We start from the raw sequence: 19,529 nt of genomic DNA on the forward strand, positions 1-19,529 counted from the left end.
CAGAGCCAGCTTCCACTACGAGATACCGTTGCAGGGATCTCAATGGTGGCCTCTACTCAAACAACTCAGATGGGCTTGTTTGCACTCGAGGTCCCTCTCCACGCACGGATGTCCCTCCAGGGCAGCCTGTACCAAGCTCCCTGGAGCTGAGCTACCCTCGAGAATCTGCATGTTGAACAAGACCTGCCCAGCCCTCCTTAGCTGCCCAGCCCGAGGCAACCCCCTTGCCCACCTTCACACCCTCCAGGAGGGCCTGGGGGTCCTCGATGCCCTCGGGGACACACTTCTTGTTCTCCGGGAGGGATTCAAGTTTCTCCACCAGAGCTTTCAGGCCCTTCAGTTCAAACTCGGTGAGGTGGGTCCATTTGGCAGAGACCTCAGTGGCAGGAGAGCCAGTGGGCGTCTTGGGGTAGTCGGTGGGCATCGTGGCAGACTTCACGCTGTCCTCTGACTCGTTCGACAGAGTCCTTTTGAGGAATCGCATGGCAGGGGCTTTGGGCTTCTTCCCGGGGGCCTCCTGGTCCTCGGACGGGGTGCTGGTGGGTGAGGCAGGGCCATCGGCAGATGCTTTGGGGGTCTTCTCTGCACCCTCCTCCTCTTCCTCCTCTTCCTCCTCTTCCTCCTTCTCCTCCTGAGGCTGCTGCTCGCAGGACTCCTCCTCCATCTCCAGCCAGGAATCAGATGAGAAGCCGTCTATGCTGGGCTTTCTTGGGGCATCTAAGAATGGGGTCGGGGCAGGAGGCATGGAAGGAGAATGTCACAGGAAAGAGATGAACACCCCAAACTCCCTGCTGGAAGTCCCTGGAAGCCCCATTCGCTGCGCCTCCCCTTTACTCTGCACATGGAGCTCCTTCTGACGATTCTAATGGTCTTTGCCTTCCTCAGGCCCTAGAAAGGCTGCCATCAGCCAGGCGGAGCTCTGCTTTCCCCCAGTTGTGTGCACCCTGACAAGGTGCCTCACTTCTCTGAACACACCTGGTATTGTATCTTTCAATATGGGAAAAAAGTAAAGCAAAAATGAGCACATATTAAACGATTCCACTCATATGCAATGTCCAGAACAGGAAGAAACTATACAAAGACAGAAAGTAGATTCGTGGTTGCTTAGGGCTGAGGTCAAGGGCATGGGGTGAAAGGAGGACATGGTAGCTCAAGGGTCCAGAATTCCTTTTGGGATGATGAAAATATTCTAAAAACTGACTGTGCTGGCGTCTGCACAGCCCTGACAATAGACTAAAAATCACTGAATGATACATATTTAAAAGGGTGAATTATATGATATGTGAACTATATCTCAAGAATGCTCTTTAAAAAATATAGTCACAAAATACTTCCCTTGAACACTCATAGTGAGCATTAAATAAGACATCACAGAGCATTGTTCCTGGCACACAATTAGCACTCAAGAAATGAGGTGTCTCCTAAACATCCCCCCTTCTCTTTGGTAGGGGGAAACTGGCAAGAAAATTGAAGAGAAATGTGGATACCAGTGACCCAAACGTGGCCTTAACACTTCCTATCAAGCCTGGAACAGAATAAGGAACTTTCTTCTTATGGCCCTAAATTTTCAAGTGAGAGCGGTGACTCTCTCTTTCCCGGTCCTGGGGACTGCCTCAAAATCCAGCCTCTGGTCCCCAAGGGAACATGTAGCTACTGCTCCACAGAGGTCATCACACTACTTCAGGATCATTTCCCATCTCCTACCAGGCTGCAAGCTCCCCGAGAGGAGCCTGTGAAGGTCTGGGTATTTTTGAACACCTGAATCATCTAACAGGGATGAAACATCACAACAGAGCTCCCCACCCCCCAGAACTCAAGATAGAGCTGAATTTCCAAAAGGCACTCCCCAGTCAAGAACCTCCACTAGCAGAAACATTGGTTCTCCATCACATGTCAAGCCTGAAACCCCTGGAAGTCAGGACAGTAGTCAAGGGAAGGAAAGAGGTTTAATAAGAGGAAAAAAACAAATCTAAACATCTTGTAAATCGCAGCAGAAATTGTTCAGGCCCTAAAGGAGATGGGCCGACCCCATTTTTCTATCCCATGATGAAAAAGATGCAGTGAGTGAGGCATAGTGACTCTAGCATCCAGAAGAAACCCTCGACTGTAGCAGCTCAGAGGCCGAGGGGAAGAAGCATATTCTTCCTACAGATCACTCTTTGAGGTGTCACAAGCTAGATACAACTTTAGGGTGGGTGCCTGTGAGCCAAGATTCAAGGACTGAGCCATTTGGGGGTAGGGGGGGTGGGTGCGATGTCCCTTTAAGTAATGGCAGCCGGGTAGGGCGCTGCAGCTGCAGTTATAAATGCTCTCTCCCTGCCTCTGTCAAAAACCACCCACCGCTCTGCCAAGCTTGCACCCCCAACTCTGGTCAACCCCTCTCTCTGGCTTATAACTGACCTGGGTTTTGGGGAACTGGTTTAATCTCTTAGGCCTGTTTCTATATAGACAAAAATCTAACCTCTAGTGCAGGGAGAAAAATCAGTTGGTGGCCAGGGAGGGATTAAAAAAAAAAGAACCAGGAATCTTTGTTCGGTGGGGGCCTGTCTCAGTAACCATGCCAGGGGACTAGCCCCTCCCCATCTCTGTATAATCAACCAGTAAAACCTGGTGGCCACCAAGATGACTCTGTTAGAGGTCATGATTTCCTTCACTTACCACTATTTCAAGTGGGAAGCTAAGAAGGATGACTTCCCTGCCCCTCCTCAAGAGTCTCTAGGAATCTGCCCAATAACACTGGCTCAGAGGAATTCCTGGAACCCAGGACTCCCAAAGCCCCACTGAAAAAAATTACTTCTGGGAGGGGATATATGTATATGTATAGCTGGTTCATTTTGCTGTTCAGCAGAAACTAACAGAACATCAGAAAGCAACTATACCCCAATAAAAATTAATCTTTAAAGATAAATAAATAGAAATACTGACCTAGAGATGGAAAAGAAAATAACACTGCTGAGTATTAAAAACAAAAATTATTTCTGCTGCAGCTGAGCCGTTGAGGCAGCCGAGCAAGGCTCACTCACCAATAAGCATTGATTCTCTCTGGTATTCCTGAGTGAGGTAGGACCGCTGGGTCATACAGTACACGTATCTCTCCAAGACATACCAGCACATCTCATAGTAGAAGGGGTAACGGAATTTGGGCTGCACCTGAAAGCAAAGATCCAGGAGCAGAGGTCAGTTTCTGGAGGGCAGGGGGGAAAGGCAGGAGAGAAGGGCACTGGGGTGGGGTGGGGGGAGTTCCTGGGAGTGGGAGTCATTTTCATCATCTTAGCAAGAGCACAAATGGTGTGAAGGAAAAATGGGGTGGGGGGGTGGGGCGGCTGGGGCGGGGGTATGGGCTGGAGGGAAGGGCTGAAAGGGGCAAGATACCAGCATGCACGAATGAGGAGGAAGAGCGGGGAAGAGGCCTATGTGAGAGCGTCATTGCAAAGGTCCTCGAGCTTTGCGCAGGGAAAGCTGTACGGGGTCCACTTTATGCTTCGGTGAGATGCAGAGAAACAGAGATGTCCCCTGATCTGATGGCGGAGTGCACGGGTACCTGAGGCTGCAAGCCCCTGCCTGATTCTAGCTACCACAGACACAGGGTCCTCGCCCGTTCTCAAAAATCCTTGCATAGATTCTACCACCGCTCCTTCCCACCTTGAAAAACAGAAATCAAACCCCAAACCTTACCCATTTGCAGACAGGCTGTCAAGCATCTCCTATACTCAGAGGAGGAGGCCACAACAGACGGACCAATGAGGATGGAGGGGGTGTGGCCTCTCCTGCCATCAGGGGCGGGGCCTCAGAGGGGCCCACCTCCTGCGCCTCCCCCCACGACACCTGGCACTGCCAGCCGTATCTCCACAGAGGACTCCCTCTGACACAAGTCCCTGGTGTGATCTGGGACCGTCCTAACACTGAAGGACACACCCCCCGGGTCTGGAGCAGGCGTCCAGCTGGAGATCCCCTTTTGACTGTTTCTTACAGGAGAGGAAGTATAGGTGCAGAGAGCTTGATGTATCAGAGCTGTGAAAAGGCCGGGGCCCCAGGGGGATTCCAATGGTTGGCAGCACGGGTTCTATACGGATGAGATGGCAGCAAGAGATGGGAAAGAAGCAATAACACTGATGGCCCTGGCATGGAGGAGCCTTCCAGAAACTACATCCCAAGCGGGTGAGGGTGGTGGGAGATGGTGTCTCCCACAGCTCGATCCTCTTCTCCGAGACCACACACGGCTCCCACACGTCCACATTCACTCCTGGACCCTCTCACCGAGGATGCATCAGCCTTGAGGGACCTGTGCGGGGGCCAGAGACCCCCTCCTCACCTCTCCTGTCCTCTAGGAACTCAGGGAATTGGGTGTCAAGGAAGCGCACTCTCCCACCTTGCTTTGCTGACAACCAACAGGTGACATTCTACATCTCGGAGGAAGGCAAATACAGACAGACCTAGATGCTCCATCTACTCCATCATCCCTAAAATCCGGTCTTCCTGCCTCTCTTGGTGTCCATCCAGACAAGCCCCCCACTCTGCTCTCTGAGAGTCCCAGTTCCAGTTCCCATCCATCCCAGATCCCACTGACTCAGTTTCCTGGCTGCAAGACCCTGTCCCCATGTCTCCCATCTGCATCCTGGGTCCATCTGATCTCCCTGCCTCTGGGGGATGGTATGCTTTAGGATGAGATCCTGGCTGCCGCATGCTTTTGAGCTCCTGGGGAGATGCATGGAGTTGGGAATATCATTTAGTGGTTTCCTTGGCTCCAGCTTACTTTCCCAAGAACCCCAGTTTATTGCTGGGAGAGTATTCATCATTTTTCACAGTCATTGGATCAGTATCCTCCAGAGTTTGAAAAGGAGAGAGGCTCTTGGGCCTGAGGCCGTCCTGGCCTCCTGTGAAGAGAGTTTGGGGAGGGGGTGGTTCTCAGCCCCACCCCACCCTCACTCCAGAACAAGGGCCAACAGATTTTGAAACAAATCGTCAAAACCTACAGAGCAAGTTGAGGACAGGCAGGCCTGCCTCTTCTCAGACTCTCCCTCGCCTCTCCTGACTTGATTGATAAAACTCTCAAGTTCTTTTGACTTTTCAAATTTGGGAAACCGTTTGAGCCACTCAGCCCTAATGGGCACCATGGCACCTGAGAATCTTTCTAGATTAGGAAAAAAAATTTTTTGCAGTTCCAGAGAGGAAGATAAGTCTCCCCTCATCATTGCTGAACCCAAGGGAAACCAGCTGGGTGAAAACAAATGCTGATGAAAGAATTTTGTTTTGTTTTGTTTTATTTTTTTTTTCCAAGAGAGCACCGCAGGAAACAAAATTTGCAAAGAATTGACTTACAAACAGGTTGTCGCCTTCCACCCTTCGCCTTCAAAAGGTTTCAGCCACATGCCTGGGAACATTAAACACACGATTGCTCAACATTACTTGTTGACACATTCGGAGCCTCACCAAATTGAGCTGATCATTGAAAGGCAAGGCAGTCAGAAAGCATGCAATGCTCCCAGCCTGGGGGAGTAATCAATCTCTCAGCGGGTCTCAAGGGGTCAGTTTGAGTTCCCAAAGGTCCATTCGAGTGGCACCTGGCCTAAGCCCTTCCTCCTGGAGCTTCCTGGAGTGACCTCAGGAGATCAGAACCAAAGATGTTTCGGTTCATCTAGAACCCCAAGGTCTCAAGGACTTGAGACACTAAAATATGAGGGTGGGTGGAAGTGTCTTAAAAATTGTTTTTCTCCTGGAAAAAAAAAAAAGTCAATGGAAAAAAAAATCCAATGGTAGGGGAAAGGTGAGAGGAAGGATAAATTATCTGCAATTTCCAAATAGATTCGCTAGCTGAGAGGGAATGGGGCATGTTGGCATTACCTTTCCTGAGAAGGCTGTTTTCACTAGAGCCATTGGGGGGGAAAAGAAAGATAAATATGAGAGACGGCAGTTTAGTGATCAATTGGACCATTTCTATCCTTTATCAAGCCAACTGGAGTTAAAAATATGGAGTGAGAGTTGTTGAGATGCTATCTTCAAATAATAAACATGCCACACATCCAGTCTTTGGTTAGCTCTTCACCCCTCTGCTTATCTTTAGAATGAGAGAGGGAAGATGGTCAGGAAATGAAAAACGCCAGTCCCAGAACACCTGCACCTGTTCATGCTTGCTTTATGGGCAGCAGGGTGATCACCTCTCATCCAGCCCAGAAAAATTCAAATCATGAGAGCCAGACATGCTTCCTAAACATAAGAGAACATTGGGGTTCCCCTGGTGTCTATGGGGAGGTCCCCCACCTTGGGCCACAAAGGCAAATGATTTTTTCTAAATCAAGCCCACACCCTAGGGCTTAGAGACTGATGGTTTCCTCTGTTCCGCCCCCAGCATTTGGTTTCCAAGCAAATCCATGTTTTCGGACTCTCGAAAAACTATTTTTAAATGGCCATAACCTTCTTAAGAAAGCTCACAGGGATATAAAGAATTAAGCTGTAGCGAGCTGACGAGGAGCAGCCCTGGCATTTTATCTGGCTTCCAGGGCTCTCTTCCCAGCATCTTTTGTCTGCTTTGGCTCCTAAGACATAAACAATTGGGCCTTGTAGCCAAGCCCTCTCCAAAGACCAGAAATCAAAGCAGATTAAACAGCCTGCTGCTGGTTCCCGCCCAGCCTGCGCCCCATTCCCCCCACCCCACCCCCGGCCTCTCCCCCTCAACCCCCCGCCCATCCACCTGCTTCAGGGAACCAGATGGGATGCCCACTGAGACGACAGGGAACAGTAGGCCTTGGGGGAGGGGGCCCTGCCGTGCTCATCTCCATGTGGGCGCGATTTTCCACAGCAGCTCAGCATGGCGCTGGGGGTTCCACTTCATTACCCTCCCTCCCGCCTCCTGCTGACGGGGGAGGGGAGCTGGGCTCCTAACAGAATGACGACAGGACCCCAATCCATGGAGAAGTAGGATCCAGATTCCCTCGGGGGGAGCGGGGACAGCTGCCAAGTGAGTTGCTGAAGCCTTTAGAAATATCCCAGCCTGACTCTGGCTTTCAGGAATTGCCTGGAAAGTTGTGTGCTTGACTTCTTTCTCCTTTGCTCTCCCACACCTACCCGTCTGCTCGCAAACAAACCGGTCCATTCTTCAGGGGCTGGCCAAAGGACAGTTGGCCAGAGTCCCAGACAGCACTTGACCCAGACTACAAGTTGACCACTGGCACCCAAATGGTGCCTTTCTCTAGAACGCCATGGGGCAGCAGCCTCCAGACCAGGGCTGGGACTGGCTTCCCCAAGACCAGGAGAGGGATGGTCGGCAGGCAACAGAAGAGGGGCACGGAATTCCACAAAGCAGGACCCCTGGGATCCGGGTATCCCAGCTGCAAATCCACCAGGCTGAAGATATGCACGCGCCCTTGTGAGCACACCTAACCACTGAACACGGCATAGAGTGGTCCCCAGGGAGCCTGTGGACGAGGCTCCTCAACATCAGGACTACTAAAAAGGTCAGTGCACACAGAGTGGCTAAGACTTTGACCCATGCATGTGATTCCAGGCAGACCAAGGCCCGGAAACAAGACCAAGAAAGGCAGGACCCCTGAGCACAGAGCATCTGCTTCTATGAGAGGGTCCACGAATGGCAACCCTCTCTGGGGCAAAAGTCACTTCCAAGGCAAAGCCCGAGATGGCAGGGTGTGGTCCTCCCATACAATGAAATATACTCAAGCCATGGGAACAAAGCAATGACAAACACCACAACCGTAGATGAACCTTGAAGATGCTGCTAAGTGCAAGAAGCCAAACTGAAAAGGACAGGTTATATGATGCCATCTCCATAAAATATCCAGAACAGGCAAATCCAGAGACAGAAAACAGACCAGTGACTGCCAGAGGTTGGGAGGGGGGAGTGGGGAGTGACTGCTACTGAGGACAGGGTTTCTTTTTAGGGTGATGAAAACCCCTTTGCATTAGAAGTGATGGCTGTGCAACATTGGCACATGCTAAACGCCACTGAACTGTGCACTGTGTGTGTGTGGATTACATCTCAATTAAAAGGGAGAAGAGACATTTGAATAACTGTTAAGAATGAAGCAGTAGGCCTTTTGTGTCCTGGTTCCCCACTCTCAGACCCATCTCAAATGCAGGGGGACACTGGGTCAGTTTCCGGCATGGAAAGGCCAGTGATTTTCAGAGGAAACTTGTGGAATGGGAACAGAGTGGAGGACCCAGGTCAGCTTTCTGAGCCTCGGACTCTGCTCCTGGGGGGAAGGCTTCGTGTCAAGAAGACAAGAGACCCCCCAATAGCAGCAAGCAGACACTGAGACGGAGCTCAGAGACAGTCCCCCAGCGGACTCACAGATCGATACTGGCTTCTTCAGGGTCCCCCCATGGTCAAGATCTGAGCTACTTCCCAAGGTCCTAACCCCGCTCCAAACTACCAGCACAACCATGAACCACCAACCACCCCTACCCCCAGCCCACTCCCTCGCATCCCTTTATACACGTGGGAAGAAGGAAGAGCCAGGGTTCCTGACATCTCTCGGTGCTTTCTCAAGAGATACTTCCTCTTCGACAAGGGGGTTTTGGGCACCACGGGTCTGGAGGTGAACAGAAACACCCGGGGCTCTGGGTGGAGGCTCTCGTGGGCACCCCCTGCCCCAGAGAACCAGGACCAAGACCTGGCTTGAGGCAGGGAATTCAGGAGGGACAAGGGGCCAGGAAGGACTTTGGAAGGACTGCCCCGTGTGCCCCGAGGACCAGGCAGAACTCAGGGGCTGGCACGGTCACAAGAAGAAAAGGAAGCCGCCTCACCCGCGTTCTGTCCTCGATCTCGTAGATCCGCAGCTGCATGGGCACGTTGAAACTGTGCAGGATGTTCCCGCCGAACACCAGAGAGTCTACGGGAGTGTAGACTGCATGGATCCAGCCTGGGGTGGGGAAGGGCACAGAAGGAAAGGGTCAGCAGCTGGCCCTGTGGTAATACCCCACTAGGCCTGCACATAGGATTGCATGGAAGGCCCGGGTGAGCACCCGAGGATGCTCAGGCTGTGTGATGCAGATAGCCGAGCTCCTAGCTGTCCTGGAGGACCCAGACCTGAAGCCCCACTGGACCACTGCAAGCCAAGACCCCTGGCTAGCTCAAGTCCAGCCAGGGGGCAGCTGCAGATCAGCCTCTTGTCCTGAAGACCTTGGTGACAAAGTGTTATGAAAAACCCGACTGTAAATGCCAAGAGACAGGCTGACCCCTGCCACTGCCAGTCAGAGAGCTGGAAACCCCTCCCTCAGGCTACTCACACGGCCTGAAGCCTCTTCCGCATCATTCCAGAGATGCCTCATCTCAGAAGGAGTCAAGGATTACTCAGGGATGGCTAAGTCACAGATGAGAAGACTGAGGCACAGCAAAGTGAAGTCAGTTGTAAGGATCGGAGCCCAAGGAATCAGCCCCCGCGCTTGGCCCATGACATGATGGCTAGAGACAAAGCAAGCCGCCTAACTCCTCCAGTGAGTAACTAACCCATCTCAGACTGATCATGTTCCCAGAGCTCAGCAGACCTCCCTGCGGCTGCCAGCTACCACACTGGACAGTGCAGAGCTGGGGGAGACGGGGTGTTATAGCCCACTCTCCTTAACAGATGCTGAAGCTGAGGCTAAGAGAAGGTAAGTCACTCGCTGAATGATGTCACAGCTGGTGAGTGACAGCATCTCGGTTTTTAGACACTGCATCACAGGCTTAGCACAGGTCCTGGGAGTCCCGGGAGACAAGCTGGCAAAACACAGGAGCAGAAGCAAAGAGAGAAACAAGCAAGACAGAGGCAAAAAGATAAGGACAGGGGACTCCCAGCGAAAGACAGGATCAGCAGAGGGGAAAGGGGACACACGGGTGACCTGAGATTCTGAGCCTTCTACCCACAACCTGGAGCCTAACTCATTTGCTTGAAGGAAAATTACAGAGGCCTCCCCGCCCATCCCTGAGCGGGAGCAGATCCAGCCTCCTTCCTCAGCGAGCTGAACATGCCAGCCCTGAGTCAGGGTCAGCAGCGGGTGGCCACGGCTGCCGGGAGCAGTGCTACCACCTGGGAAGAGAGCCCGGAGGCTGCAAGGCCACTGCTGGCATCTGTGTCGACACTCTGGGCGGCTGGCCCTCCCCTGCTGGGGACAATAGGTGGGACAGAGCTGGTGGCATGCGGGCTGGGGAGGGCAGGGGAACCCGCCAGCTAACGGCATGGGAGCGAAGGCTTTATGTAACCCGGTTCTGCTGTTACCTCCCGCATCTCTGGCAGCATCTCTGGCAGCATCTGTGCCGGCCAGGTGTGCCCTTGTGGTGTGTCCTGGGCTCCTTCCCTGCACCCTCCCCCACTCAGTGCAGCCTCCAAAGCCACAGTTCCCACATTTGCTTCAGCCTCTCTGCCTCAGCTGTGGACCAGCTGATTTTCTCAACTGTACATTGTTTTGTTTCTACCAAGCAGAGCCATGCTGTCTGTTATGATTGTGGTTACCACCATCAGCATTATTTAAGCAACACTTCCCAAGGCTGGGACCTAGGACAGCGGGACTCAGGCAGATACTCATGGTGGGCTGAAGCCCAAATGGGACAAGGGTTCCTGGGTCCCCATCCTATGCTCCACCTCCCACCCTACAAAAGCTCATGCCCGGAGACGGAGATTATCTCCAGGGCTGATCCACCATGTGGCCTGGGGCACCTGACTGTCCCCACTCCTGGCCTCCACGTGCCTGTGTGAAATGAGGAAGACCACTGCTTCCCTTGTGAGTAAGAACTCAAACCATGTAAGCAACTGCTGTTGATATTCACTGCAGTCTCAGCCATCACGAGGGCTTCAGAAAGAACAACGGCCACGTGAATCTGCGTTCATCAGCCCTGGACTCTCCCTTCTGGAAAGGCAGACACACCTGACTTACAGCTATCCCTCTGATGCGAGAGGTGCTATTGCGGGCCGGGGGTGGGGGGTGGGGGTGGGGGGGTGGTGTGAGGGCAGGGAATCTGTGCTCCCAGATATTTCAGGGGTTCTAGAAGCTTCTCTTCACTCTCCTCTCCAGGCCAGTGCCCTGCAGGTGGGTCAGGCAGCCTTACTTGGATTAGAGTTGCTGCCCAGCCCCTCTCCCCAGCCCTTTTCACATTTTAAATGCTTGTTCTGGGACTTCCCTGGAGGTTCAGTGGTTAAGACTCCACGCTTCCACTGCAGAGGGTGTAGGTTCTATTCCTGGTCAGAGAACTAAGATCCTACATGCTGCGTGGCACAGGCAAAAAAAAAAAAATTTTTAATAAAATTACCTCTGAACGACCAGGGAGGGGAAGTAATAAAATTCAGAAGTCCCATCTGAACCCACCCTCCCGATGGCGACTCATTCACTGCACCCCAGGAAGCACCAGGGGACAGGTGTCCCCAGACTGGCAACTGTGCCGGGAGACTGGCATCTACCTCCTGCTTCTGGGCCAGAGTCTCCAACAATACGAAGGTAATAACAAAGGCTATTGAGGCCAGGCAATGGGAGACAGATCCAGTCATGGAAGGAAAGCAGGCAACCCAACAAAACCTGACAGGTGTGTTCTCTGGGACCTGAGGGGCTGAGAAGGCCAGACCCACAGTCTAGCCACTCAGGATTCGGAATGCAAAGGCCCTGACCCACATCTGTCTATCTCAGTGGCTGCTACAGGGGTATGTCCACAGTTCACAAAACTCAGGGTGCCTCCCAGAGGCCCATGGCCTGCTGCTTTCAGGAACATCCATGAACACCCTGTTCGGGGCCAGGTCCAGGGCTGGGCACAACAGCTGCCAGCATGGCCTCTCCATTCCAGGACCTCCTCGCTGGTCCCAGGCCATGGGCTGCATCACAACCAGGGGTGTGTAGAGTCTGGCCTGCCTGTGCTATCACAGCAGGGAAATTTCACAAGGCTATCTGAACTGGCTTCCACTCCAGATAAATGGGCTTCCCTGGTGGCTCAGACCATAAAGAATCTGCCTGCAATGAAGGAGAGCCAGGTCAATCCCTGGGTTGGGACAATCCTTTGGAGGAGGAAATGGGAACCCACTCCAGTATTCTTGCATGGAGAATCCCATGGACAGAGGAGCCTGGTAGGCTACAGTCCATGGGGTTGCAAAGAGTCGGACATGACTGAGTGACTAACACTTAACTGATAAATGAGATGATGGTCCCCCCCCCAGACCCCATTCCCACCTGGGCCTAACTGGCTGGAGCTGAGCAGCAATCCTCTGGGTTGCCAGAGGCCTACACCCCAGCCTGCTTCACTGTCTTTCTTTCTCTGCTTGCTCTGTACCCATTTTACAGATGGATCATCTCAGGTCCAAGCCACAATACACTGTTAAATAGCTGTGAGTTACTGTTTTCTCAGACTGGCCCAAGTCTAGGAAATGCCTGGAGCTACTATGAATTTTACTACCGGGCAAAGATGACTGACTGAGGGGGTCTTTCCCAGGCGCCTGTACTGGGCTCCACCATCCTACTGCTAGCTGGCTGGCTATGCACTCACGATGGAGGAAATCTGTCTCTTGGCCTCCCCAGCACCTTTCACAGTGTCAAGTGGACCCTTAAGAAAGTCTATTAAATGAGCACACAATTATCCCCAAGTCGCGGAGCCAAGAAGGGGACCAGAGCCCAAGTCTGCTGACCCCCAGGCTGCAGGAAACCAGGTGGGATCTGAAACCAGACACACTTGGGCTCCCATCTTGCCCTGTCACTTATAAACTGTGTGACCTTGAACTAGTGTGTTCACTCCTCTGGACCTTAGCAACCTTCACTTTTAAAAAGCGGGTGGAATGGGACTTCCCTACAGAAGATGAGGATTCAATCCCTGGTCAGAGAACAAAGATCCCACATGCCGCAGGGCAACTCAGCCCAAGCGCTGCAACCAGAGAGCCCACGTGCTGCAACTAGAGAAGCGTGGGGGGCAGTTTCCTTATGTACAAAGAACTTATGTACATAAAAGGATCATTACTCAGTAATGTAAATTCTTATTATTATTAACTATAGTTCTCCAAAAGAGGACCTGGACATAGGTCAGATCAAGCAAAGGAAAAAGTCACCAGCTCCACTGCTGAGTTCCAACTCCAGCTTTCCTTACTCCCAATGATCAGACTGAATCTTGGGGATGCCCGACCCACTCTGGACTCTTGACTCTGTGTGGACTGGCAAGGCCACTGTAGTCCCACCTCCTCCACCTTTGAGAGCTGGCCAGTTCAGCGGGACAAACCCCAGCCCCTTTATCTGGGTCATCCTACTCCTCGGTTACCTTCGACAGTCTTCCTCTTCCAGGCAGCTTTCCTGGACTACCCAGGAAGGATGTCTGAATAACCACCACCTCTGAAGCACAGCTAGCACCCAACCCCTTCACCCTCAGACAAAAGAAGGCTCAACCAAGTCTCACAAAAATATCATTACATTTGACATCTCCCTCTCCCACCAGCATCTATCATCTTGCGCAGGGCTGATGGGGAGGGAGGCCTGAGGCCAGCATGAGGCAGAACACGTCTGAGGTCACCTGAGGTGAAAACCCAGGTCAGGGGTGGGAAATGCCAGAGTGAGACTCTCCACTTTCCACACCCAAAAGCTCACGTATGCAGGGGGGGGTAATCCCCAAGGCTCTCTCCCCAAAGCCACATCCCAGCTACCACAAATCTCAGATGTGTGTTCACTTCAGAGGATATGATGCTAGCAAGAATCCCTGGGCTCCCATGAGGACCCAAGATGCTCAGTGACCCCAAAATTCGGGCCCTTTAGTTTTTACAGGTTGGTAACAAACAAGAAAAATGAAGATGGTATAGCCTTCTAGACTCAAAACTAGTGACTGTTCTTTATTCTGGAATTATGTACTGTCATCTTTTTTAGTGTCAGAATAGTCTTCTTTCATAAAACAACAGCACAAACAGGTGACAGGTTGTTGTTGTTTTTAAGTAATGCCCATATTTAGCAAAATTACAAGGTTCATGAAATCAATGCCTGGAACCACGTGTACACCCTGCCCCCAAGAAGGTGACAAATTTCAATTGTCTCTATTTCTCTTCCCAAAAAATCCAGGAAAAAAATCCTAGAGTCTCACTCAAGACCCTTAGGGCCAAAAGCCTTTGCTGGGATCTAAATAGATTCCTGCCAGCTGCAGTTCAAATCCACATCTCTTCTTTCTGCCTTCAACACACAGTCATACCCCAGCTGGGGTTTACACGGCTGCTTCTTGAGACTTTTTTCAATCTGCCTAAGTCACCAAAATTAACACCCTTCCTATCCCAGATCTAGGGAAAGCGATGAGCCACCTCCCAGTTCAGCAAAAGACCCTGTGAGAAAAAGGCCTGTCTTCCTGGGAAGGCTGGGAGGCGTGGACTCAGGGGACACAGTTGGGAGGAATCTTTTTTTTATGGCCACACCACACAGCATTTGAACCCGTGCCCCCTGCAGTAGAAGGGTGGAGTCTTAACCACTGGACCACCAGGGAAGTCCCTGGGAGGGATCTTGAGGGTCTCAGAGCTCAGCCTCACCCTGCCCCCATTGTAGAGATGGGACAGTTGAGGCACAGAGAAGGGAAAAGATTAACCCAAAGTCACAAAGACAACAGCAAGGTCAAGAGCACAACAGCCTTCCTTTGAATCCAGCAGGGCCAATCCTCCAAAACCCAGAGTGGCCCTGAACCCACTGCAGATTACCACCTCCTCCCCGCCTCTCCACACCACACCAGCCAGGGTATGCTCCATAAACACTGCCCCCAACTACAATTCCTTCCTGCCTCAAGCAGGGGTCCCGACCCTCCCCAATTCAAGCAGGTCCAAAGATGGATCCGGGGCCCTGACAACCAAGTTACCCCCACAAAACCCTGCCACCTCCGAATCCCAGATTACCTGACCAGTGAAATCTCTGCCCAACTTTCTAGAAGAACCCACATGTGCAGGTCCCACACCCCCATGGCAGGAACTATCACCACAACCACTCCTTCAGTTGACACTACAGTTTGGTCCAGACCCAAGGCCAACTCCAGTCCAACTCTCAGAAACTTAAGTGTGACTATCTTCTCCATCCAATGAATCTTATTGGCCTCAAAGGATATGCCTGCCCTAAAATCCACACTTGCATTCAGCAGCAAATTCTCTGCAGGCTCCTTGGCATATAACCTCTACTTGTATACTTCCAGTGATGGGGAGCTCAGTGCCTAGCAGAGCAAGTCAGTCCAATACTACTTGGCGACACCTCTTCTTCCAGATGATCCTTCAACTGGCTGACGGCCATTACCATACATCTTCACTTCCGCAGTGAAACAATCCAATTGCTCCTTCAAATTTGCCTCAGTTCAGTTCAGTTCAGTTGTTCAGTCTTGTCCGACTCTTTGCAACTCTTTGTGACTCACCTGATGTGATATCTAGACTCTTTTCTCTCTCTCCAGGTTGACTTCTCCAAATTACAACCCACAAGGAACACAATCAGGTGGCCTAACCCTCTCACTCACTCTTCTATCCAGTGGGACTGTTACCTCCCCTATGCTGGGCAGAACGCTTCCACTAATGCAGCCTATGGTGAAGGAAATGGCAACCCACTCCAGTAGTCTTGTCTGGAGAATCCCATGGGATTGCAGGAGTTGGACAGGACTTAGAGACTAAACCACCACCAAGGCAGCCTAAAGGTCCCAGGTCCCTGGCCACATCCCCTAGTGACTCAGCCTGTAACTGGCCAAAAGCCCTCAGCCCATCTCCTAGGAGATATAGGCAAATAGGTCTTGGCTCACTCAGTCCTCACTACTACCATTTTACAGATGAGAACACTGAGGCACCGAGAGGTTAAGTCATTTCCAGGAAGTCACAGCTGGTAACCATCAGAGAAGGAATTTGAATTAGGGCGGGGTATTCTGGCCCCAGGGCCCGTGCTCTTAATTACTGCCCTCTGTTGTAGTCATGGAGCTAATTATTTTGGGGGGAAGGGGAGAGTCCAAGTGCAGGAATTGACCTTGAGCCCAATTACATTTCATCTCATTCTGCAGGAAGGAGGCTGACACTCTGGGTGCATTTCTCTCTACCCAGGCTTCCATGGGGTCTGTCCTTCCCCTGGACCAACCCTCCTCTTCCCCCTCCCCAGCCCGGAGGGTAAAGTCACCCCTTCCCTCCCCACAGGACCACCCTCATCCTCACTATCAGAAATCTCAGCAGGACTTCTTAGAGGAAGGCATTCAAACTTCCCCAGACTGGGAGGGCTCTGGCTTTCTCCCAGGAGAAAATCCTAGCCCTCAGGCAGGAAGAAACAGGTACACTTGAGAGGTTGGTTTTTCCCCTGCAGCATGAGGCCTGCTTCTCTTGCCAGAGAGACCCCACCGCCTGGCCTAAACCCCTGGTCACAGGAGGCTGCTAAGAGACAGCCCAGTGCCAGCCTCACAGGAACCTACCGGAAGGGATGAAAAACGTGTAGCCTTGTTTCAGCTCAATTCTTTGGCATCGCTCCACACGGTCTCCCAGGAAGATGTCGCTCTGTTTGCCTGACAGCACCCACTCCTCATACAGTGCCAAATTGTGCAAGGTTGGAGGAATCAGCCAAAAGATCTTAGGAGGGAAAGGAAGCCATCGGTTAAAGATCCAGGCCAAAGTCTCTGATTTCTTCCAGGCTCTGCCACCAGCCAGGAGACAGCCCCACCTGCCTGGGAGCGGAGAGGATGGGGGAGGACCCATCCCTGCAGACCCCTCTAGGACCAGGCTCCCCAAAGGGTCTCTGGAGGGACAGGGAGGGCTGTGCTGCTGGTCTGGGAGGCCTCCTGCCTGCTTTTAGAGAATCTTCATTCCAGCTGAAACACCAGGGTGGAAAGACTTTCTAGATTGGTTAGAACATTCTTTCTCCTGAGCCATGGGCTTATAGGGGGAGGTGGGGCGAGGAGAGGAAGGGGGATTTCTTAAGTTGTATGATAAAATGGCCAAATAAATAAACCCAGCTTGTGCTCGCTCTGGAGAAGGAGGAAAAACATCTGGAACCAAGTGGGGTGACTTTCTACCCAGAATTTCTCCCAACACGTTTGGTTAAAACACATGCACACACAGACCCAGAGGAGCAGGACGGCACACACATATTCTCAAGGAACACCCACGCCCATGTAGGGACCCCTCCGTTCCCACATGGACAGGCACACAGCGGCAGACACAGCAGGAGCATCCTGAACACATGCCTCACCTCCTTTCCCTGGGTGATGTCTGTCCCTCATGGAAAATGTTCTTGGAGGCAGGTGGTGCCAGCAACTAGACTGGACTAAAAGGTCACAGTGCTGGAGCTGAAACTATAGCTGGGGGAAGTGAATGCTGGGGGGTTCTTGGGAGCCAAATCTGGAGTTCTAATGTGGCCTAAGATGCTTCCCAGGTGGTGCAAGTGGTAAAGAACCCACCTCCCAATACAGGAGACATAAGAGACTGAGGTTTGATCCCTGGTTGGGAAGATCCCTGGAGGAGGACATAGCAACCGATTCCAGTATCTTTGCCTGGAGAATCCCATAGACAGAGGAGCCTGGCAGGCTATAGTCCATGAGGTCACAAAGAGTCAGACAGGACTGAAGCATGCGTGCTCCTAATCAGGCCTAAGATGCTTAGGACATTGATTGGACTGGCTGAACAGGGGTGAATAGGTGATCTGAAGTGATGCAAAAGAGTTGACCTTGATCTTTCCCTCCAGAAAAAGACACAGAGTGAGGAGGTGGCCCCAGGGGACCAAGTGGCCCTCAAAGTACTCACAGTGTGGGGGCTTGCTGGGGAAGGTGGGTGGAAGGAGAAAGGTGAGAGCCCCTCCATGCACAAACCGTCAGGGATGCACAGAGATTTGAAGAGACTCAACTCAACTCACCTTCCCACCCCGGAAAACATGGTACCAAACGGAAGTGCCTCCAAAGTCGATGTGGAAGTCAGTGAAACAACCCTTCACACTCATCAGACAGTACCTGCAGCACAGGAGCGAAAAAACCGAAAAAACAATTCAGTGCCTGAATCACAGGAGGTAAGCAAAGAGTTTCAGAGATGCTTGACCTGCTGCCCTTTGATAAACGCTGACGCTGGGGAATTTTCTTTTTTTTAAAAACCCAAACCTAATTGGAGTTCCCCACAGGGGAAGCCCCTGTGATCACTCGTGATGAATCTCAAGCATTGGCTACCTGCCCCCAAGGCTGGGGGAGGCATCTTTGTTCTCAGGTTCCTGCCAGAGAAAGAACTGGCAACCCACGGGCCACTTCGTTTCTTCCTTGCAGACAGTTTCTACTCTTGCCCCACCCCCATACCTCCTACCCAAGCAAGTGGCTTCCTTTCTACTCCTTCCAGCCCCTGTACCTGCTGTTCTCCCAAGCTGCCAGGCCCCTCTGCAGCAGCTGGGCCCCCTGGAATTCAGTTGTAAACCACCTGCAATGCTTGCCAATTACTAGTCCCCATTCATCTCCTCCTTCATTCAACAATCATTGACTGAGAGCCAAGCAATGGTCCAGCCCAGAGCTAGGAATGGCACTTAGAGAAAAGCATAGACCCCTGACCTGAAGGATGAAACGCTCTTACTGGAACACAGCCCTGAAAAAGTTAAATGGCAAGACAAACTGCAATTGACTGCAAAGTAAGCAATGCAGCTGAAAGTACAAGGGTATCAGCCGTAAAAGACCACAGTGTTCGATTCCATGTATGAGTTGTCCAGAGTAGGCAAATCTAGAGACAGAGAGCAGGACAGTGGTAGCCAGAGGCTGAAGGAGGTTGGGGGAGGAAATGGAGAGTGACAGCTAACGGGTACTGGGTTTTGTTGTGGGGTGACAAAAATGTTCCAAAATTGATGGTGGTTGCACGACTCCGTAAACATGCTAAGAAACACTGAATTGTACACTTTAAATGGATGAATGGTGTGTGAAGTACATCTCAAAAAAAGCTGCTAAAAAAAAGTCAAGTGGTAAAGACCCTAGGGGTGAGATGGTGGAGAGGCAAAGAGGGAGGGAAGGAGGGACGGAGAGCTTGGCCCTTAGAGGCTGGGACAGAGGAAGTGCATTTGGGAGAAGAAAGCGGCCAGCAACACTGCTTTCTGAGCGCCAGCAACTGCCAGACAAGCCATCCTTCCTTACTCGGTGGTCTCCTCCCTCCCCCCTCCACTTGCTGCCCTCTTAGGGGTAGGCAGAGCTCAGGAGGGGGATGGCCAGGCTTCCAGGTCTGGGCCTGGCAGATGGCGGTGCCAGGGCCCCCTCCCTCCCACCTACCCCTTCCCACAAGAACCACTGCTGGGGGCAGTGCCCCAGGGCTCATGCCCACACACCCGGGCACCTCCAGAGGCCCGCACACACATGCTTACCCCACTGACCTCTTTTCCCCGCTGCACTTTGCTTTTCCACGGTTTTGGGGAAGAGGGGAGGAATGGGGCGGGGACGGGCAGGGAGGAACCTGCAGCTTAAGAGGAGATAATGGGGTGGAGGGGAGGAGGGGGGCATGGGGAAGAGCTGGTTAGGAAGCTGGAGGGTTCCAGGTGGCCCCTCCCTCTGGTTGCTTTTTGCACCTCACATTCAGGTGGACTGGGGCTGTCGGCAGTATGCAGGCGGCGTGCCCCGCGTCCCTCCTCCGGATAGGCTGGAAGGAGCCTTAACC

General features: G+C 52.2%; 1 protein-coding gene across 11 annotated transcripts in view; it reads right to left on the reverse strand.

Annotated features, from left to right (window-relative positions):
• Positions 1-19,529, reverse strand: part of KDM2B (lysine demethylase 2B) — a 114,191-nt gene that overhangs the window by 60,170 nt on the left and 34,492 nt on the right. For 10 of the 11 annotated variants that reach the window (XM_070475225.1, XM_070475222.1, XM_070475221.1 and 7 more), the window contains 5 exons: positions 17,773-17,866; positions 16,340-16,493; positions 8,758-8,873; positions 3,024-3,150; positions 233-717 (listed from right to left, as the gene is read on the reverse strand). In XM_070475225.1, coding sequence (XP_070331326.1) covers positions 233-717; positions 3,024-3,150; positions 8,758-8,873; positions 16,340-16,493; positions 17,773-17,866 — 976 coding nt within the window. Of the gene's footprint in view, positions 1-232; positions 718-3,023; positions 3,151-8,757; positions 8,874-16,339; positions 16,494-17,772; positions 17,867-19,248; positions 19,386-19,529 lie in introns of those variants that run through there. The other variant, XM_070475231.1, reaches the window with a different exon arrangement.

The sequence above is a fragment of the Odocoileus virginianus genome, chromosome 12, assembly GCF_023699985.2.
Source record: "Odocoileus virginianus isolate 20LAN1187 ecotype Illinois chromosome 12, Ovbor_1.2, whole genome shotgun sequence".
Classification (NCBI taxonomy): domain Eukaryota; kingdom Metazoa; phylum Chordata; class Mammalia; order Artiodactyla; family Cervidae; genus Odocoileus; species Odocoileus virginianus.